This window comes from Leptodactylus fuscus, chromosome 7 (assembly GCF_031893055.1).
Source record: "Leptodactylus fuscus isolate aLepFus1 chromosome 7, aLepFus1.hap2, whole genome shotgun sequence".
NCBI lineage: Eukaryota > Metazoa > Chordata > Amphibia > Anura > Leptodactylidae > Leptodactylus > Leptodactylus fuscus.
In genome coordinates, this window is record NC_134271.1 from 110,817,798 (window position 1) to 110,838,254 (window position 20,457).

At 41.0% G+C, this 20,457-nt stretch overlaps 1 protein-coding gene across 1 annotated transcript in view; it reads left to right on the plus strand.

The window, feature by feature from the left end:
• The window catches only part of TYRO3 (TYRO3 protein tyrosine kinase), a 145,154-nt gene that overhangs the window by 73,533 nt on the left and 51,164 nt on the right, over positions 1-20,457 (plus strand). Inside the window, exon 7 of the mRNA XM_075282823.1 lies at positions 5,339-5,516. Within this exon, the coding sequence (XP_075138924.1) occupies positions 5,339-5,516 (178 nt within the window). The remainder of the gene's footprint in view (positions 1-5,338; positions 5,517-20,457) is intronic.

Sequence of the window (20,457 nt, forward strand, 5' to 3'; positions counted from 1 at the left end):
TATATGGCGTCCTGGCCAGCTGCTGAGATGCTGGAACCATCACAGGCACAGTGCGAGGAACAAGATCAGTGGTAGGCCAGCTTGAGAGCTGCCGAAACACTAAAGCAGGTGGATCATCAACGCCAACAACACACTCATTGTATGGTGTCCCAGCGAGCTGCTGAGATGCCGGAACAATCACAGGCACGATGCGAGAAACAAGATCAGCGGCAGGCCAGCTTGAGAGCTGCCGAAACGCCAGAGTAGGCAGATCAACAGCGCCAACAACATGCTCATTATATGGCGTCCTGGCCAGCTGCTGAGATGCCGGAACAATCACAGGCACGATGCGAGGAACAAGATCAGTGGCAGGCCAGCTCGACAGCTGCCGAAATGCCGGAGCAGGCAAACTATTGACGAATGTAGTCGGATCATTGATGCCAACAACACGCAGACGAAGTCGCGGGCAGAGGCTAGTAAGATCTATAAATATATATGTTCTGTTCACCTGCACTATTTATTTCTGAAATATTCTTTATATGGTGGTACGCTTTAAAGATAGGCCATCAATTATTAAAAGCCAAATAAACCATTTAATTTATTTTTTAATGTCTTCCTTTCAAATCTGGTTTGTTTCCAGTGTTATATCCTTGATCAGTTTATTCATGTATCCCTGTAAATCTAACATGTGAAATATTGTTGCTCTACTGAAAAGAAACTTAGAAAATTGTTTCAAGGCCTTACGAAAAGCTGAAACCTCTGATGTTCTTAGAACTGATAATTCAGCCAGAATAGATTATGGTTCTGGCCTTAGACTTGATTCTTGCTGTAGTTTCTCCACATTAGTCATCCTCTGACTCAGCAGTCTTATGGGCCAGGTACTGTGACTCAGCAATCAATGTCCATTGTGCAGTCCTTGGCACTTTTGTCAATGAACTGATTAAAACTATAAAATAGTAGTTGTCAGACTGAAAGTCAGAAGGCGAACATTCTCTTTTCTTTCAGGGATCTATAAGTTATGGCTTATTAACTATTTTTTTCCCCAGAAACGGTGACTCCCTTAAAACAAATGGGACTGAGCTGCAATACCACATACAAGTTAGACGGGTCGTGCTGGTCTCATAACAAAAAAAAAAAAAGACCATTTTCTTAACTTGCATAATCCCTTTGCTTTGTGAATTCTACACTTCTATTCTTAAAGGAGTTGTCTGTGACTGCGAAATACAGTGGGGCAAAAAAGTATTTAGTCAGTCACCAATAGTGCAAGTTCCACCAAGTTCCACCACTTAAAAAGATGAGGCGTCTGTAATTTACATCATAGGTAGACCTCAACTATGAGAGACAAAATGAGAAAACAAATCCAGAAAATCATATTGTCTGATTTTGTAAGAATTTATTTGCAAATTATGGTGGAAAATAAGTATTTGGTCAGTAACAAAATGTCATCTCAATACTTTGTTCTATATCCTTTGTTGGCAATGACATGCAGATCTCCTCTAGAGCAGTGATGTTTTGGGGCTGTCGCTTGGCAACACGGACTTTCAACTCCCTCCAAAGGTTTTCTATAGGGTTGAGATCTGGAGACTGGCTAGGCCACTCCAGGACCTTGAAATGCTTCTTACAAAGCCACTCCTTCGTTGCCCTGGCGGTGTGCTTTGGATCATTGTCATGTTGAAAGACCCAGCCACGTTTCATCTTCAATGCCCTTGCTGATGGAAGGAGGTTTGCACTCAAAATCTCACGATACATGGCCCCATTCATTCTTTCATGTACCCGGATCAGTCGTCCTGGCCCCTTTGCAGAGAAACAGCCCCAAAGCATGATGTTCCCACCCCCATGCTTTACAGTAGGTATGGTGTTTGATGGATGCAACTCAGTATTCTTTTTCCTCCAAACACGTAAAGTGGTGTTTCTACCAAACAGTTCCAGTTTGGTTTCATCAGACCATAGGACATTCTCTCAATACTCTTCTGGATCATCCAAATGCTCTCTAGAAAACTTCAGACGGGCCCGGACATGTACTGGCTTAAGCAGTGGGACACGTCTGGCACTGCAGGATCTGAGTCCCTGGCGGCATAGTGTGTTACTGATGGTAGGCTTTGTTACATTGGTCCCAGCTTTCTGCAGTTCAATCACTAGGTCCCCCCGCGTGGTTCTGGGATTTTTGCTCACCGTTCTTGTGATCATTTTGACCCCACGGAGTGAGATTTTGCGTGGAGCCCCAGATCGAGGGAGATTATCAGTGGTCTTGTATGTCTTCCATTTTCTAATTATTGCTCCCACAGTTGATTTCTTCAATCCAAGCTGGTTGCCTATTGCAGATTCAGTCTTCCCAGCCTGGTGCAGGGCTACAATTTTGTTTCTGGTGTCCTTTGACAGCTCTTTGGTCTTCACCATAGTGGAGTTTGGAGTCTGACTGTTTGAGGGTGTGCACAGGTGTCTTTTTATACTGATAACAAGTTTAAACAGGTGCCATTACTACCGGTAATGAGTGGAGAAAAGAGGAGACTCTTAAAGAAGAAGTTACAGGTCTGTGAGAGCCAGAAATCTTGATTGTTTGTAGGTGACCAAATACTTATTTTCCACCATAATTTGCAAATAAATTCTTACAAAATCAGACAATGTGATTTTCTGGATTTGTTTTCTCATTTTGTCTCTTATAGTTGAGGTCTACCTATGATGTAAATTACAGACTCCTCTCATCTTTTTAAGTGGTGGAACTTGCACTATTGGTGACTGACTAAATACTTTTTTGCCCCACTGTATATGGCGTCTCCATAGAGCAGACCATCATTGTTAGCTTGATGAGAGTTTACTTCTTGCAACTCCCTCCAATTAGACCCAAGGATAATGGATACTGATCAGTATCATAATGATAAACTTTATTTATGTAGAGCCAACATATTCCATAGCACTTTACAAATCAGAGGACACATGAAAGACAATATGAGACATTACAATGTAACAAAGAAATAAACATATCAGACAATAAGAGTGAGGGCCATCAGTCATACCCAAACCCCGCACCGATCAGCTCAGAATTCATATGTAAGGTAAATGGCAAAAAGCAGCTCACTATTCAAGTGTATGAGAACAGGGCTTCAGTTCAGAAGTGCCACTGCTATGGTGTATCCTAACTTGTGGCTAGGTCATCCGTATCCATGACCCTTGGGACTCCCACAACCCCTTTAAAGTGTCATAGCGTTGCAGCAAGTGCTATATATCTTTTGTTGTTTACCCAGCAGAGTTCTGTACTTTTGGCAGTGGCTGTGCCTGATATTTCAGTTCATTTGACTGGGACTGAGCATTGGAGCAGCAATACCAGGTGAAGCCACCAGTAAAAGTATGGAGCTTTTCTTGACTTAGACTACCAATGTTGTCGTCTTAGAATATGCTATTTAATTTCTAGCAAATATTGGGTACTTAGCCACTTACCCTCAGTTCAGTAGATCTTGATCAGTATGTTACATTACAGTATAACTAGAAGTCACTGCTTTGCCAGATTGCTATTTTTGCTGCTTGGTGTTGAGCCAGAAAACATTATATATTGTGAATAATGGATAAGGGTTGTTTGTTCTTGCAGACCTTGTTTTTTTGTGTTTCTTTAATAAAAGTTCATGCAGACCTGTTGAAATTTGAAGTAGTTTGTGTAAAGCCGAGCCGTCCTATAGATATGTGGTATTTGTGAGTCCTGTATATGTTAAATTGTTCCCCCAGGCGTTGCAGCTTCACAGTCATTTACCTAATAATTCCCCATTCTGAAGGGTGACGGCATTCCTGAAATACCCGTTTCTCCACAAGCAGATTAGCAGTTTAGGGCTGATTTTCATTTCTCACTATTTATATAATAAGTATTTCTGCTGAAGCTTTTCCTACCAGTGAGCACGGAATCTAGGCTAAGCAAGAATGATTTTTATATTGGTTGCTCTTGATAACTTTTTCCTCTTCTGTTAACACTGACTATTTAATATATGGCTCATTGACTAAAATACCAGCTGGGAAAAAAATATTTGATTAAAATTCCTTGAATTGTGGTTTAATTGAGGGCATGGGGTTTAGTATTAAAATGAATTAATTTTATCACTTGTACCAATTAATTCACTATTTTACGATGTGGCAACTGAACACGTCTCGATGTTTTAAGCCAGTAGTCTCTAACGTGCAGAACTCAAGCTGTTGGGGAAACTACAACTCTCACATGCATCCTTAGGATAAGCCATCAAAATAGGATTATGGGGGTTGAATCTCTGCCAGTTGGCGCAGTGAACGGGCTGCAGCACACAGCGACTTGTTAATACAAGTGTAACAAGGGTAGGTGGGTCATGGATCCACCATGCTACCAAACTGGTTTCGCTAGGGGTCACCTCTAAGTAGGGTATCCTAACAGACTCTCTGGTCTTCACCATTGAAACCTGCTGAGTTGCAGTAGCAGTTGACTAGACTGGTGCAAACCATAAAAATGTTGTAGAGTGAGAGAGACTGGTAATAAAGCAACTGAGCATCATACAATGCAAACAGATAACTCAACACAGAACTCCAAACAGAACATAGAGATACCAGAATGTAACCGAATGCACATATAGATCACAACACATCTCAGCCAAATACTATGTAAAAAGAACTAAAGACAGTGACTATATATACCTACATCATCAATAATGGAACGCCACACAATAGATTGTGCTTCAAAGTCATTCAGTGTTTTATTAAGTGCTTCGAGTAGAGCTTTAGGTGAAACGTTTTTCGGTGCATACAAGCACCTTCATCAGACTCTACATACAAAAAAAGGAAATACATACCAGTGAGAAAAAAAATGCACATGATATACAGTGATCTACTGTATTAGTATGTGGAAATCTACCATTGTATTCCCTGCCTCTTTACATCTGGGCCTTGTATTGTACATATGTTGTATATATTGTATATCATGTGCATTTTTTTTTCTCACTGGTATGTATTTCCTTTTTTTGTATGTAGAGTCTGATGAAGGTGCTTGTATGCACCGAAAAACGTTTCACCTAAAGCTCTACTCGAAGCACTTAATAAAACACTGAATGACTTTGAAGCACAATCTATTGTGTGACGTTCCATTATTGATGATCTAGCTGGGTTGGGACCCTACGCTCACACTACTACCGCATCTCCTACTGCAGCTCTCTTACCTATATATACCTACAGAGACACAGGAATGGGCTGGAGGAAGTTAAGCAGTTGCAAGCACTAATAAGTAGAGACAGTAGTAAGTGGATGTATGCTGTAGAAAATGTAAAACTGTTAGTTCTCTTTTCCCCTTACTACAGTCTTGCTTCTATGTATTCTGATGTGAGTCTCCTGACAATTCGTTTCTTTAATGTTATAGGTTCTGCTGCTACAGGATCAACGTGAAATGTATTCACAGAATATTATTGTACCACCATACAGCGTTGTCTTAGACGAACTTAAGCCTCTAAGCAATTACAGCATCCGTCTGCAGTGTGCCAATGAAGTGGGAGATTCAGATTTCACAAGCTGGATATCTTTTCAGACGTCAGAGTCCGGTAATCTCCATATAAGTAATTGTAGTAAAAGTTTTGTGAGACGTATATACTTACGGAATAAGGTAGCTGTATAACATTGTATAAGATAACCGTGATGCTCAGGCTCCCACATATTTATTATTTGGAGTTAGAATGTTAAGGGTAAACATATACAAACAAGAACTTGGTGGAAAAGAGAAACGTGCTCTAGCACTACCTTTTGTAAGGTAGCTCCCAGTAGATTATGCTTATTTTTAACCAAGCCAGAATAACTCCTCAAAAAGTAAGAGGGTCCAACCCGCAGACAGCTACTTCAAGGTTATTGCCTGTCATCTGTACACAACGGGGTACATACTCATCGGGCGGCTGTTTCTTCCAACTCCAACCCAGCTTTCCCCCCATACATATGCATTATTGACATGGCCAAGCATGTATATGTTCTCACAGAGAGGTGTGCTTGGCAGTGATCTATCTTCCATATGAACAGAAGGCTTGGTCATTTTGAAATCCTACAACCTGATCCTCCTTTTCCTGCTGAGCCCCACCCCGTCCCCCTTTGATCATGTAAAATCCTTAGGGGGACCCCAATAAGAAGAGTTTATTTTCCCTTCAGCGCCACCACAGGTGAAGATAAACATTACACACTTCCTATTGAAATAAATGGGATATCCATGATGTTTATTGACACGCATACCTATCACACATCCGTTCTATTACATTGAAGTTCTTGAATATGGTATTTGAAGTATATTTTCTAAAACAGTCTATCTCTTAAAGTTTTCAGAAGAGAAGTGTATTTCGTAAAAAGTTCTTTATACAGGCAAGATAACTGGGTTTTCTGAGATTATATTAACAAGTAGGTTAATATATCAGATTATCAGTTAATCAGCAGGGAATACTGAAACTTGTACCAGTACTTCTGGGTTCTGATATGGATGAGCTATCCTAAAGGATAAGAAATTGGAGGAAAAAAAAAAAATTTTCAATATATATTTTTGCAGTGAGAGTGGAATGGAATGTGTGTGAATATTTCTGCAATACTATGAGAATGAGCTGTCCTGTGTGCCATGCACTAGTACTGGAATGAGCCTGCATAACCCCTGTTTACTGAAAGAAGAATTATTGGGATTTCCTCTGTGCAGATGCAGGAAATAGGTCATATCTCCCTGGGGTCCTAGTAAATCCAGCCTTCCTATAACATCATACCATAGCCTCTTGTTAATATCCTAGAATGTAATGGTATATGCACCATGTATGATATATAATCTTTATTGCTTTAATTAGCTTTTCTCACATTGTTATCTAAAGAGATCTTCCCACCAGGCCAATGTAAAAAAATATATATATATATATGAGTTTTGTACCTCCCTCTTATAGTTAGAGTGGAGAGATCCTACAAACCTCAGTACTTGTGGTGAATGGCTTGTATTGTACCAGTTCATTCTAGACATGATTCAGAGACATAACCAGTAAACATGGGGCCCCCATAACAAAACTTGAATCCCGCCAGAAACGACATCTGCAAGGAGTCGTATGTTCTTCCCATGTTTGCGTGGATTTCCTCCCATACTACTAAGACATACTGATAGGGAAAATATATATATATATATATATATATATATATATATATATATATATATATATATATATATTTGCACATTCAAAGATATCACTGTGCGAAGTGGAGTAATAAAACCATATGGAGAAAGTAATTATAAAGATATCACATGCAGGTATTATGATTTCCCAGTGGGGAAAAAAAAATAAAAAATTCCTACTCGTCTTTCCTGGATGCTCTGGTGTCCTCCCTGCGTAGTCCAGTCCTTCTGCTGGACGGCTCTTTTCCCGGAGTTCCACTGATTGGCCTCCGCGGTCATGTGACTACAGTATTTTACCCTTCACTGACATCACCACAACGTTAAAGTGAGTAAGGTGTGCAGTGGCTTTGTTTTACTCCACATATAATATATCAAGATGTCTTGAGTTTTCCTTAGAATAAAGAATCCTACACCATTTGTATAATAATAACTTTATTGGGCCTGCAGTTCTTCCCTAATGAAACAGAGGATGTTCCAATGAACTCTTAGGGCTATTTTCTGTTTTTTTCTGTGAAGTAGAATAACTTATCCTAAAGTAGCTTAGAATACAACGCACATCTGAGAACAGCCTGATCTTTCCATTCTGTGTACACTGTACACCGAGGGATTGCTCTCTGTAACAAATCCAGGTACTCTGAGACTTGTCTTCTAAAAATAACTACTATTAGGGCAGGAGGAGAAATGAAGAAGTACACAGCACCTTCCTATAATTCTGCTCTTAATAGCTGAATCTTTCTCTATGTAGTCATTATTGATACAATGGATAGGATAAATAGGACACATGGCCTGACCTAGAAGTAGTTAATACCTGCCTCTGTCATCCTGCTGTCAGAGCAATGTGAAGTGTGTGCTTCCCCAATATCTGTCTAGTCATAGCTTCAGCCTTGGGTGTACATTACCTTGAGTATAATAGATTTACTACATATGCAAACAATTGGTTATATTGCTTAATTAATAGCTTGATAAAAACAAGAATAAACTTGTGTTACCAGATGCCTGTCACAATATTGTTCTGCAATGAGTCAGATGATACGAATCAACAGGAATGTAACTTTACATTGACTTCTATGTTGTGTAATACGGTAGTGGTACAAGTTTCAACCAGCTGCTAGGATAGAAAATGTCAGTCCAGGAGAGTCCGACCTCTATCTCATAATGTCATTCTGTAGTGCCCCTAACCCACTAAAGTGAATGGGAAGAGGAAATCTTCCACCAATTTCCACAGCAGATTTTGTAATGGGTAGATTCCATTAACTACAATGCAGAGTTTCCTCTGATCTGTGCCAAACTGGGAAAGAAGGGACTGCTGATCTCCCAATAGATGGAAGTCCTGGAAGTAAATGCACACACATCAGACATTAATAGCATTTATTTGTGATATATACCCCTTTCCGTTTTATTGAGACCCTTGGGAGCGGTTGACTCTGATAAAGTGGTCTTCATGTTAGAAAAGGTTCTGGTCTAGCGTTAGGGGGTTGTCCATAAAGGGACATCCCAAGAGTTCCCTTGAGAACAACAAGGTTGGAAAAAGTATGCTAGCCGGGCAATTGTTCAGGGTCTTCCATGGGACAGGTTATACATGTGTTCCTTACAAAAAAGAAAGATGAATGTAATTGCATTCACTAAACTATCCTTATGAATGTGTACTGGCATCAGAACAGTCTTGGGCTACCAGTTCCTCTGTATTGCTACTGGAAGGAAGTACCGTATATACTTGAATATAAGCCGAATTTTTCAACACAGTTTTTGGCTTATACTACGGCTTATACTTGAGTCGAGCAAAAAGAAAAAAATATATTTTTTTTTTTGGGGGGGGAGGGGGGGTAGTCTATGACCAGCCGCAATAGTAATTATGACCAGCCACAATAGTAATGTATAGAATCTCCCATAAAATAGTGAGGAAAAAAAAAGCTTTAAAAAAATATAATACAAAAATAGAGTAAATAAGTTCTTAATCCCTCCTTTCCCTAGAATACATATAAAAGTAGAAAATGACTGTCAAACACATACACATTAGGTATCCCTGTGTCTGACAGTGCCCGGTCTACTGAATATAGGGAATCTGCAGTGCTCCATTTCCGTCGGGAAGGGGTTAATAGGAGCACTGCAGATACCCTATATTCAGCCAGACTGAACTCCAAGTGGGGGGAAAAAACCCAGTCCTCAAGCTCAAGGAAGGGGCAGACAGACAACCAAAACACCACCTCCCCCAGCATCTACTGCACCCAAAAACTCTGACCATTTAAATTTTTGAAATTTTCCAGTAGCTGCTACATTTTCCCCCTAGGCTTATACTCGAGTCAATAAGTTTTCCCAGTTTTTTGTGGTAAAATTAGGGGCCTCGGCTTATATTCGGGTCGGCTTATACTCGAGTATATACGGTAGTTTTCTGAAATTCACAGTGATATCCATTGCCATGACTGCTGCTAGGCCCTCAGTAAAATCTACTAGTGCAATCCTATTGATGAGAAGATGTCAGGGATGACCGGCCCTGACAATACTGTATATAGTTTGACTTCCCACTAAGTACTAAATCCTTATCGCTCTACCTCATGGGTACTATAAACCTTGGCGGAACTCTGACTCTATAAGCATTACAATGTTCACAAAGGTGGGGAGTAAGAGGCCCCTGGGTGATATCAACCTGTCTTTTATAAGACTATGAAGGGCTTTGAGGTCTCTTGCTTGTGTATGAAAGTTTAATATGGGGCTCCTGTTTGTTCCTTCTCCACTCTTAAAATCAAGGTGCTGCCCTGTCTTGTATACAGTCCTATGAAAAAGTTTGGGCACCCCTATTAATCTTAATCATTTTTAGTTCTAAATATTTTGGTGTTTATAACAGCCATTTCAGTTTGATATATCTAATAACTGATGGACACAGTAATATTTCAGGATTGAAATGAGGTTTATTGTACTAACAGAAAATGTGCAATATGCATTAAACCAAAATTTGACCGGTGCAAAAGTATGGGCACCTCAACAGAAAAGTGACATTAATATTTAGTAGATCCTCCTTTTGCAAAGATAACAGCCTCTAGTCGCTTCCTGTAGCTTTTAATCAGTTCCTGGATCCTGGATAAAGGTATTTTGGACAAACAATTCAAGTTCAGTTAAGTTAGATGGTCGCCGAGCATAGACAGCCCGCTTCAAATCATCCCACAGATGTTCAATGATATTCAGGTCTGGGGACTGGGATGGCCATTCCAGAACATTGTAATTGTTCCTCTGCATGAATGCCTGAGGATTTGGAGCGGTGTTTTGGATCATTGTCTTGCTGAAATATCCATCCCCGGCGTAACTTCAACTTCGTCACTGATTCTTGAACATTATTCTCAAGAATCTGCTGATACTGAGTGGAATCCATGCGACTCTCAACTTTAACAAGATTCCCGATGCCGGCATTGGCCACACAGCCCCAAAGCATGATGGAACCTCCACCAAATTTTACAGTGGGTAGCATGTGTTTTTCTTGGAATGCTGTTTCTTGGAACGCCTTTTTTTATAACCAAACAACTCAATTTTTGTTTCCAAAATGAAGCTGCCTTGTCCAAATGTGCTTTTTCATACCTCAGGCAACTCTATTTGTGGCGTACGTGCAGAAACGGCTTCTTTCTCATCACTCTCCCATACAGCTTCTATTTGTGCAAAGTGCGCTGTATAGTTGACCGATGCACAGTGACACCATCTGCAGCAAGATGATGCTGCAGCTCTTTGGAGGTGGTCTGTGGATTGTCCTTGACTGTTCTCACCATTCTTCTTCTCTGCCTTTCTGATATTTTTCTTGGCCTGCCACTTCTGGGCTTAACAAGAACTGTCCCTGTGGTCTTCCATTTCCTTACTATGTTCCTCACAGTGGAAACTGACAGGTTAAATCTCTGAGACAACTTTTTGTATCCTTCCCCTGAACAACTATGTTGAACAATCTTTGTTTTCAGATCATTTGAGAGTTGTTTTGAGTAGCCCATGATGCCACTCTTCAGAGGAGATTCAAATAGGAGATCAACTTGCAATTGGCCACCTTAAATACCTTTTCTTATGATTGGATACATCTGGCTATGAAGTTCAAAGCTCACTGAGGTTACAAAACCAATTTTGTGCTTCAGTAAGTCAGTAAAAAGTAGTTAGGGGAATTCAAATCAATAAAATGATAAGGGTGCCCATACTTTTGCACCGGTCAAATTTTGGTTTAATGCATATTGCACATTTTCTGTTAGTACAATAAACCTCATTTCAATCCTGAAATATTACTGTGTCCATCAGTTATTAGATATATCAAACTGAAATGGCTGTTATAAACACCAAAATATTTAGAACAAAAAATGATTAAGATTAATAGGGGTGCCCAAACTTTTTCATAGGACTGTATGTCCACCCTCACATGATGGTAGAGGCTGCAATCCCAAATCGGAGATCATTTAGTCAGTAAAGAAGTAGTAAATACATAACCCTGGGAGCCATCCACATCCATCACAGGACCGTTGTAGCTATGGTCATTCTTCATATCAAACATGTAATGCTGTTAAATTACACGGAGATCCCTTACTGTAGAGAAGGTCTAATGTACTGGATTCTGCTCTTGGCCTGTCCCTGTGATAAATCGTGCTATAAGTCTCTATACATGGTTCAGCAAATCTAAAATGGGTTATAAAATAAATAATCGATAATCTCAGGGAGACTAAGCTTCCATTGGCATTGCTCTGTCCTGTGCCCTGACACTGCATACATCTTTCACTTGCTGACTTCTGCCATTATTTATATAGGTGATTTGCTGGCAAGCTGCTTCAGGCAAGCTAACACTTTCCCGGAAGAAATGTTCCTGGAAGCAGCTCCTGACAAATATTCTGTCTTTTAATTAAACTACATAATGGGAATGGTTATATAGATAGATCTTTAGTGTAACGGGATGATCAGAAATGTCTTGGTTTGCTGAAATATTGTATATTGCTTTGCTGTAACAGTAGCTTTATAGCCCTGACAAATCACCTATGTAGAACTAGAGTAGGAATTAAAAAAGATGCTGATAAGTGCTCAGAGGCATAACATGAAGATCCTGGGCTCCAGTGCAAAATCTAGTGCTTGGAAAAGACTCCTTATGGGCCCCCTAAGCCTCCTCTGAACCCTCTCATTAGGCTTCTGTAAGGGAATCTGCTCACAGGTTATTCCACTGATCATCCGAATATGTCCTCTTATAATAAAAGTTCTTAAAGTTTTCTCATTGTAAGAATTGGGTACCTGAAAGTATTGGGGCATTTAAAGGGAACATGTCACATGGCAAATCCAGTCCTGTCTTCAGGTAGCATGTAATAGAGCAGGAGGAGATGAGTGGATTGATATATAATTTAGGGAGATTGACTGCCTCCCCACTATATCTGACAGGACCACCTTTTGGACTTCTCAGCATGGAAAGAGCAGAGCTTTCAATGGATAAATGACAATTTCTACTAAATCTTTGACCTATACTGACCTATATATCAATCTGCTCAGCTCCTCCTGCTCAATAACCTGCTGACTGTAAATTGCATAGAATTTTTCATCGACAAGTCCCATTTAAAGGAAGTTACCATCTCTCCCAAGCATACTTAGGTATGAAGTCTTGTAGATGAAGTAGTTGGTCCTGTAAAAAGCGCTCTTGCCAGTCAAAGCTCTATGACCTGTATCTGCACCTTGCCTTGCAGTGGGAGTTGATCCTCCCAAGTGCTATGGCCATCACCCATCCTACCTGTATAGCAAGAGCAGTGCTCCAAGAGTTGAAAGCCCAACTACCTCATTTGCTTAAGACTTCAAGGTTGGTTTTCCACAAATCTACAAAAGTGATATACATAACAAGGTATACACTCACCGGCCACTTTATTAGGTACACCATGCTAGTAACGGGTTGGACCCCCACAGATTGTCTTGACCATGTCTACATGCCGAAATGCACTGAGTTGCCGCCATGTGAATCGCTGATTAGAAATTAAGTGTTAACGAGCAGTTGGACAGGTTTACCTAATAAAGTGGCCGGTGAGTGTATTATCATTTTATGTGCTCTGTAAATACATTGTTGACAGTTGAATATGCTTGGGGCAGGTGATAGACTCCCTTTAAGGTTTCATACCAGAGTCTCCACCATAAACACATCAGGTTCACACAAATTGACTGACTGATATTCTGTTTTTTCCAGGTATGCAATGAATTGTCTGCCGTGCTGCCTGAAGACTCTCCAGTGTCAATCTTCTTCCGCCATATCCTCCATGTCATCATCACCGGGCTGAGCCTGCGTTTGGGATGGAAATCCCATGCGTGCTCAGTCAGTTCTGCCATCTGGCTTTGCACATGTCTTTTTTGACCATTTTACTGTGGCCGCCTACAGAAATAGTACATTCATGTAATCAGCCACAGTAAAATGGCCGAAAAGACATGCGCAGTCAGCTCTGCCCAAAGGCTGATGGCAGAGTCGACTGAGCATGTGTGGGATTTTCATCCCAAACGCAGGCTAAGCTCGGCAATGATACGGTGGAGAGGTGTGGCTAGAGAAGATGGAGGCATCACTGTAGAGTCTTCTGACATAGTATTACCTCCCTAAAGGCATTCAATTGATAGAATCCCTTTTAATGTTTTCAATCCAGGAGGATGTCAATGAATGTGGACTAGATGAGTTTACAGCAGTAACTCCAGCATGGAACTCCGACACCCAAATAACTCCAGCATCCTAATTTACATATAGAGCAGGGCTTGGTTGGATTCACAATTATGTAGCCAGTTGTTCACGCCCTTGGATTAATATGCCCAAACATGCTGACAGGTTCCCTTTAAATTTAAGTCAACATTTCAGGCGCTTCAGAAATAAGCGCTGAAAATATCTTTTTAACAGATATGCCAAGTTAAACCTGAACGTGCCAAGTCTTCCAAAGATTCATAAGGATGCACTGTAAATAACTTCTGCAAGTTATTTAGGGTAAAATCGTCTGCCAAAAAATTGGTTGCACAGAGTATGTAATGTCCTTGCACCAGAAAATGAACTGCCAGTGAGGGTCTCTGTTTCATTTACATACATTGCTACCTTGCTACCATTTTCTCCAATGCCTGCAATTGTAGGGCATGTATAGGGCATGGAAATGGGTACACTTATTTGAAAGTAAATTTGTCACCAGAAAATTACCAAATTTTCATGATAAACATGTTTAGAAATTTGCAGCTTTATTTAAATATGTAATAAATTATGAAATTTTTATTCTGGCCATTAAGCATAATAACAGACTAACACTTGCCAGTTCTGGTGGAGGTTTTACTTGTGGCAGAAACCTCATTTTTTTTCACGCACACAATAGACAGAATTACATTAGAAGATAACACTTCTATAGATAACACCACTGACCCGTCAGTGTATCTACTAATGAAAATAGATGACGATATACACTCACCGGCCACTTTATTAGGTACACCTGTCCAACTGCTCGTTAACACTTAATTTCTAATCAGCCAATCACATGGCGGCAACTCAGTGCATTTAGGCATGTAGACATGGTCAAGACAATCTCCTGCAGTTCAAACCGAGCATCAGTATGGGGAAGAAAGGTGATTTGAGTGCCTTTGAACGTGGCATGGTTGTTGGTGCCAGAAGGGCTGGTCTGAATATTTCAGAAACTGCTGATCTACTGGGATTTTCACGCACAACCATCTCTAGGGTTTACAGAGAATGGTCCGAAAAAGAAAAAACATCCAATGAGCGGCAGTTCTGTGGGCGGAAATGCGTTGTTGATGCCAGAGGTCAGAGGAGAATGGCCAGACTGGTTCGAGCTGATAGAAAGGCAACAGTGACTCAAATAGCCACCCGTTACAACCAAGGTAGCCAGAAGAGCATCTCTGAACGCACAGTACGTCGAACTTTGAGGAAGATGGGCTACAGCAGCAGAAGACCACACCGGGTGCCACTCCTTTCAGCTAAGAACAGGAAACTGAGGCTACAATTTGCACAAGCTCATCGAAATTGGACAATTGAAGATTGGAAAAACGTTGCCTGGTCTGATGAGTCTCGATTTCTGCTGCGACATTCGGATGGTAGGGTCAGAATTTGGCGTCAACAACATGAAAGCATGGATCCATCCTGCCTTGTATCAACGGTTCAGGCTGGTGGTGGTGGTGTCATGGTGTGGGGAATATTTTCTTGGCACTCTTTGGGCCCCTTGGTACCGATTGAGCATCGTTGCAACGTCAAAGCCTATCTGAGTATTGTTGCTGACCATGTCCATCCCTTTATGACCACAATGTACCCAACATCTGATGGCTACTTTCAGCAGGATAATGCGCCATGTCATAAAGCTGGAATCATCTCAGACTGGTTTCTTGAACATGACAATGAGTTCACTGTACTCCAATGGCCTCCACAGTCACCAGATCTCAATCCAATAGAGCATCTTTGGGATGTGGTGGAACGGGAGATTCGCATCATGGATGTGCAGCCGACAAATCTGCGGCAACTGTGTGATGCCATCATGTCAATATGGACCAAAATCTCTGAGGAATGCTTCCAGCACCTTGTTGAATCTATGCCACGAAGAATTGAGGCAGTTCTGAAGGCAAAAGGGGGTCCAACCCGTTACTAGCATGGTGTACCTAATAAAGTGGCCGGTGAGTGTAGCTTATCCACTTCACCCTGTACAGAAAATGAATTCTCCTATAGATCTCAATGAGACAGCTGTACTGTATGGCTTCGAGACCCCATAAAGCATATAACTGAAAGCTGTTAACCGAGCAGAGGAGAGGGTCAGGCAAGATGGCGGCCTCATAAACATGCAGAAAATAGAAAAAACAAACAAAAATCATAAAATCTAAACAAATTAGACAAAATGATCGATTTTACTATCTGAATTTAATAAACACGTTAATAAAAATGTTAACTCATTCCTTTTAAGTGTGCCTGTAATTTATTTATTTTTTCCCCCCTCAAACACTGGCTGTCTTATATTGCAGCTTAGCTATGCTTATGTTGTTAAACCATTCCTGATAGTCATTGGCTGTAGATCTACAATTTATTATTACTTGGTAAAAAGTTAATAAACACAAATTTCTTCTTCAAAAAATCGGAGACAGAGAAAAATGTGACTTGCTTACTACAAAGACTCACACCTCCTTTCCTGCATCAACTTAGTCCCAATTCAGCTTGCAAAGACCTAAGTAATCTGACATGAATAGGTTGTTAAGGAGGCCCCATCAGACCAAAGCCCTTCAAAGTTGTAGTGGTGAGGCTATGCATCCCAAGTTCCCAGCCTGCCTTGTGGCACTGTGAGAAGGAAAAATACAACTTGGCAAGAAATAAGTCATGTCATTCTTCATTATTAATGATTTTATTCTAAATGTACATTTACCTAGAAAATTATGCTAGAAGCAAAGATCAATCTATATTTTTGTGATGTCCATCTGGTAAGCTAAAGAGTTTAGTTTACAAAACCTGTGAGTCTTTCTTTGTTGCGGTTTTTTTGAGCCAAAACCAAGAATGTCTATAAAAGAAATGGGAAATATATAGGAAGTTTTGTTGTTTTTTTTTGTTATGTAGATTGTGAGCCCCACATAGAGCTCACAATGTACATTTTTCCCTATCAGTATGTCTTTTTTAGAATATGGGATGGAACTCCACGCAAACACGGGGAGAACATACAAACTCCTTGAAGATGGTCTTTTGCCCTTCGCAGGGTTTTGAACCGAGGACTCCAGCGCTGCAAGGCTGCAGTGCTAACCACTGAGCCTCCGTGTGTCCCCAGGGAGTTCTTATACGCCCCCACCCACCCCTCTGCTCAATCCACTCCTGACTTTGGCTCAAAAAACACAAGCTACGTTTCTGAAATGTGGGTCCTTAGCCTTAAAATGTATCCTTGTCTCTCATACTATGGAGGATCTGGTCCTGAAGAAATAGTAAGAAAAATGTAGTATGCAGAAAAAAAATGGCAAGATAAAAAAAGAGCAAAAACATAAACTGTGGAAAAATGTAGTTCAAGCTTAACCTAAGGGCTAGTTCACATGGGGCAAGAGGGGGTGGATTTTGATGCCAAATCCACCTCAAAATCCACCCCCTCACAATAGAGGTCTATGTAAACCGCTAACATTCTTTTTTCCATGAGCGGCAGCGCTGCACCGGCATCCTGTCGCGGAAGCTGTGACGGAATGTGTTCACGCAGAGCCCCATGTAAACTAGCCCTAAGGGTACAGTGGGGCAAAAAAGTATTTAGTCAGTCACCAATAGTGAAAGTTCCACCACTTAAAAAGATGAGAGGCGTCTGTAATTTACATAATAGGTAGACCTCAACTATGAGAGACAAAATGAGAAAACAAATCCAGAAAATCACATTGTCTGATTTTGTAAGAATTTTTTTTCAAATTATGGTGGAAAATAAGTATTTGGTCACCTACAAACAATCAAGATTTCTGGCTCTCACAGACCTGTAACTTCTTCAAGAGTCTCCTCTTTCCTCCACTCATTACTTGTAGTAATGGCACCTGTTTAAACTTATCAGTATAAAAAGACACCTGTGCACACCCTCAAACAGTCAGACTCCAAACTCCACTATGGTGAAGACCAAAGAGCTGTCAAAGGACACCAGAAACAAAATTGTAGCCCTGCACCAGGCTGGGAAGACTGAATCTGCAATAGGCAACCAGCTTGGATTGAAGAAATCAACTGTGGGAGCAATAATTAGAAAATGGAAGACATACAAGACCACTGATAATCTCCCTCGATCTGGGGCTCCACGCAAAATCTCACCCCGTGGGGTCAAAATGATCACAAGAACGGTGAGCAAAAATCCCAGAACCACGCGGGGGGACCTAGTGAATGAACTGCAGAGAGCTGGGACCAATGTAACAAAGCCTACCATCAGTAACACACTACGCCGCCAGGGACTCAGATCCTGCAGTGCCAGACGTGTCCCACTGCTTAAGCCAGTACATGCCCAGGCCCGTCTGAAGTTTGCTAGAGAGCATTTGGATGATCCAGAAGAGTATTGGGAGAATGTCCTATGGTCTGATGAAACCAAACTGGAACTGTTTGGTAGAAACACCACTTTTCGTGCTTGGAGGAAAAAGAATACTGAGTTGCATCCATCAAACACCATACCTACTGTAAAGCATGGGGGTGGAAACATCATGCTTTGGGGCTGTTTCTCTGCAAAGGGGCCAGGACGACTGATCCGGGTACATGAAAGAATGAATGGGGCCATGTATCGTGAGATTTTGAGTGCAAACCTCCTTCCATCAGCAAGGGCATTGAAGATGAAACGTGGCTGGGTCTTTCAACATGGCAATGATCCAAAGCACATCGCCAGGGCAACGAAGGAGTGGCTTTGTAAGAAGCATTTCAAGGTCCTGGAGTGGCCTAGCCAGTCTCCAGATCTCAACCCTATAGAAAACCTTTGGAGGGAGTTGAAAGTCCGTGTTGCCCAGCGACAGCCCCAAAACATCACTGCTCTAGAGGAGATCTGCATGGAGGAATGGGCCAACATACCAACAACACTGTGTGCCAACCTTGTGAAGACTTACAGAAAACGTTTGACCTCTGTCATTGCCAACAAAGGAGATATAACAAAGTATTGAGATGAAATTTTGTTACTGACCAAATACTTATTTTCCACCATAATTTGCAAATAAATTCTTACAAAATCAGACAATGTGATTTTCTGGATTTGTTTTCTCATTTTGGCTCTCATAGTTGAGGTCTACCTATGATGTAAATTACAGACGCCTCTCATCTTTTTAAGTTGGGGAACTTGCACTATTGGTGACTGACTAAATACTTTTTTGCCCCACTGTATGTTCACACAGCTGGGGTTTTTTTTTTTTTAATTTTTTTTTGTCCATGGTCCCTTTGGAAACGATGGAGGATAAAAAAAGAATGATGACGAAATCTTTGATTGCAGATTTAGGCTTTATTCACATAGCCGAGCCCTGCACGTTCCGGTGAAAAAAGTGCACACCCAAGCGTAATCTGATGTCATGAATTTCTCATAGACCTATTCTATTGTGGGATTTGTGAGCTCGCACCCAAGAAATGACAGACTTTATTACTTCTTGGACTGTTAAAATAATGGTGGTGTGAATAGAACCATTACGGTCTATAGGGCTGTGTTCTGGTCATCAATACCACGACTAGCACACGGCCGATGATCTCTGTCATGTGATCGAGTCCTTAGCCTCCTATCTTCCATGTTTATATGTAGGTCACATATGCAGACGGAGCGGATATGGATTATCCTGTTGCTCACATTAGGTATTTTGTTTCAATGATATGATTTTCAGCATAAATTACAGGACAAAATAGAATGGACAAATCGTCTCCTAATGTGACATTGACAGTCCTCTGTCCATCCAAATCCTAACAAGTCTGTCCTGCCTAACAAAGAACATCCTAGTGTCAGGATCTCATGGTTCAATTACTCAATTCATGCTAATATTTCCCGTTGTGTCCATCACAATTCTCTACTGTCAGAGCTCGTGTTATGTCACAAACAGAGGATTGTTAGGAGCTTCTGCTGGCGGCGTCTTGTTCGGTTGAATTTTTGCCCTTTTTTATTCTTTTTTTTATTAGCACATTTTGGCAGTGATAAGCAGCATGAAATCTAGTTTACCTCCGTTTATGGGCTATAAGTGGTCTGAAATTTCCAGTTATATAGTTTACACTAGATTAAGACTTGTTAGGTGGACAATACTGGGTTGTGTTTACTGCACACATAACATTGCTGACTTGTGAAGAATTATTGGGAGTTTCTGACCACATTTTTCAGTAAATGATCAGACTACCATATTATTGTTACATCTCAGTCTGAGGTCTATAAGAATATGAAGAAATGTTCAGCACCGAAGTCTGGTCTTGGTGCATATTTTATATTCCATATCACACATAGAACCACTGTGTTACATTGCTTTTAGCACTAGTAGTAGCAGTTGTTTGGGCAAGGCGACTATAAAGAATACTATTGCTGTTACACAGTCCAGTCACATTAACGTGACCACCTGTCAAAATCCAGAATAGCCACCTTTGGCAGAGCGGACCGCAGGAAGATGTGCAGGAAGAGAGGGGATGTTGTGATGACGTTCACTGGGATGTTGAGCCATGCCGACTCCAGTACCGTGGCCAGCTGCACTAGGTTACATGGTTGAAGATCCATGGCGCGAACAACCCGATCGAGGTGGTCCCACAGATTCTCGATTGGGTTCAAGTCCGGGGAATTTGCTGGCCAAGGGTACGGTAAACTCATCCTGGTGCTCCTCGAACCACACACGTACACTGCGAGCTTTATGACACGTTATCTTGAGGAAAAACAATTTGCATGTAGGTGTGAACATGGTCCGCAAGGATAGATGCATGCTTGTGTAGGTCCATCGTGCCTTCCACA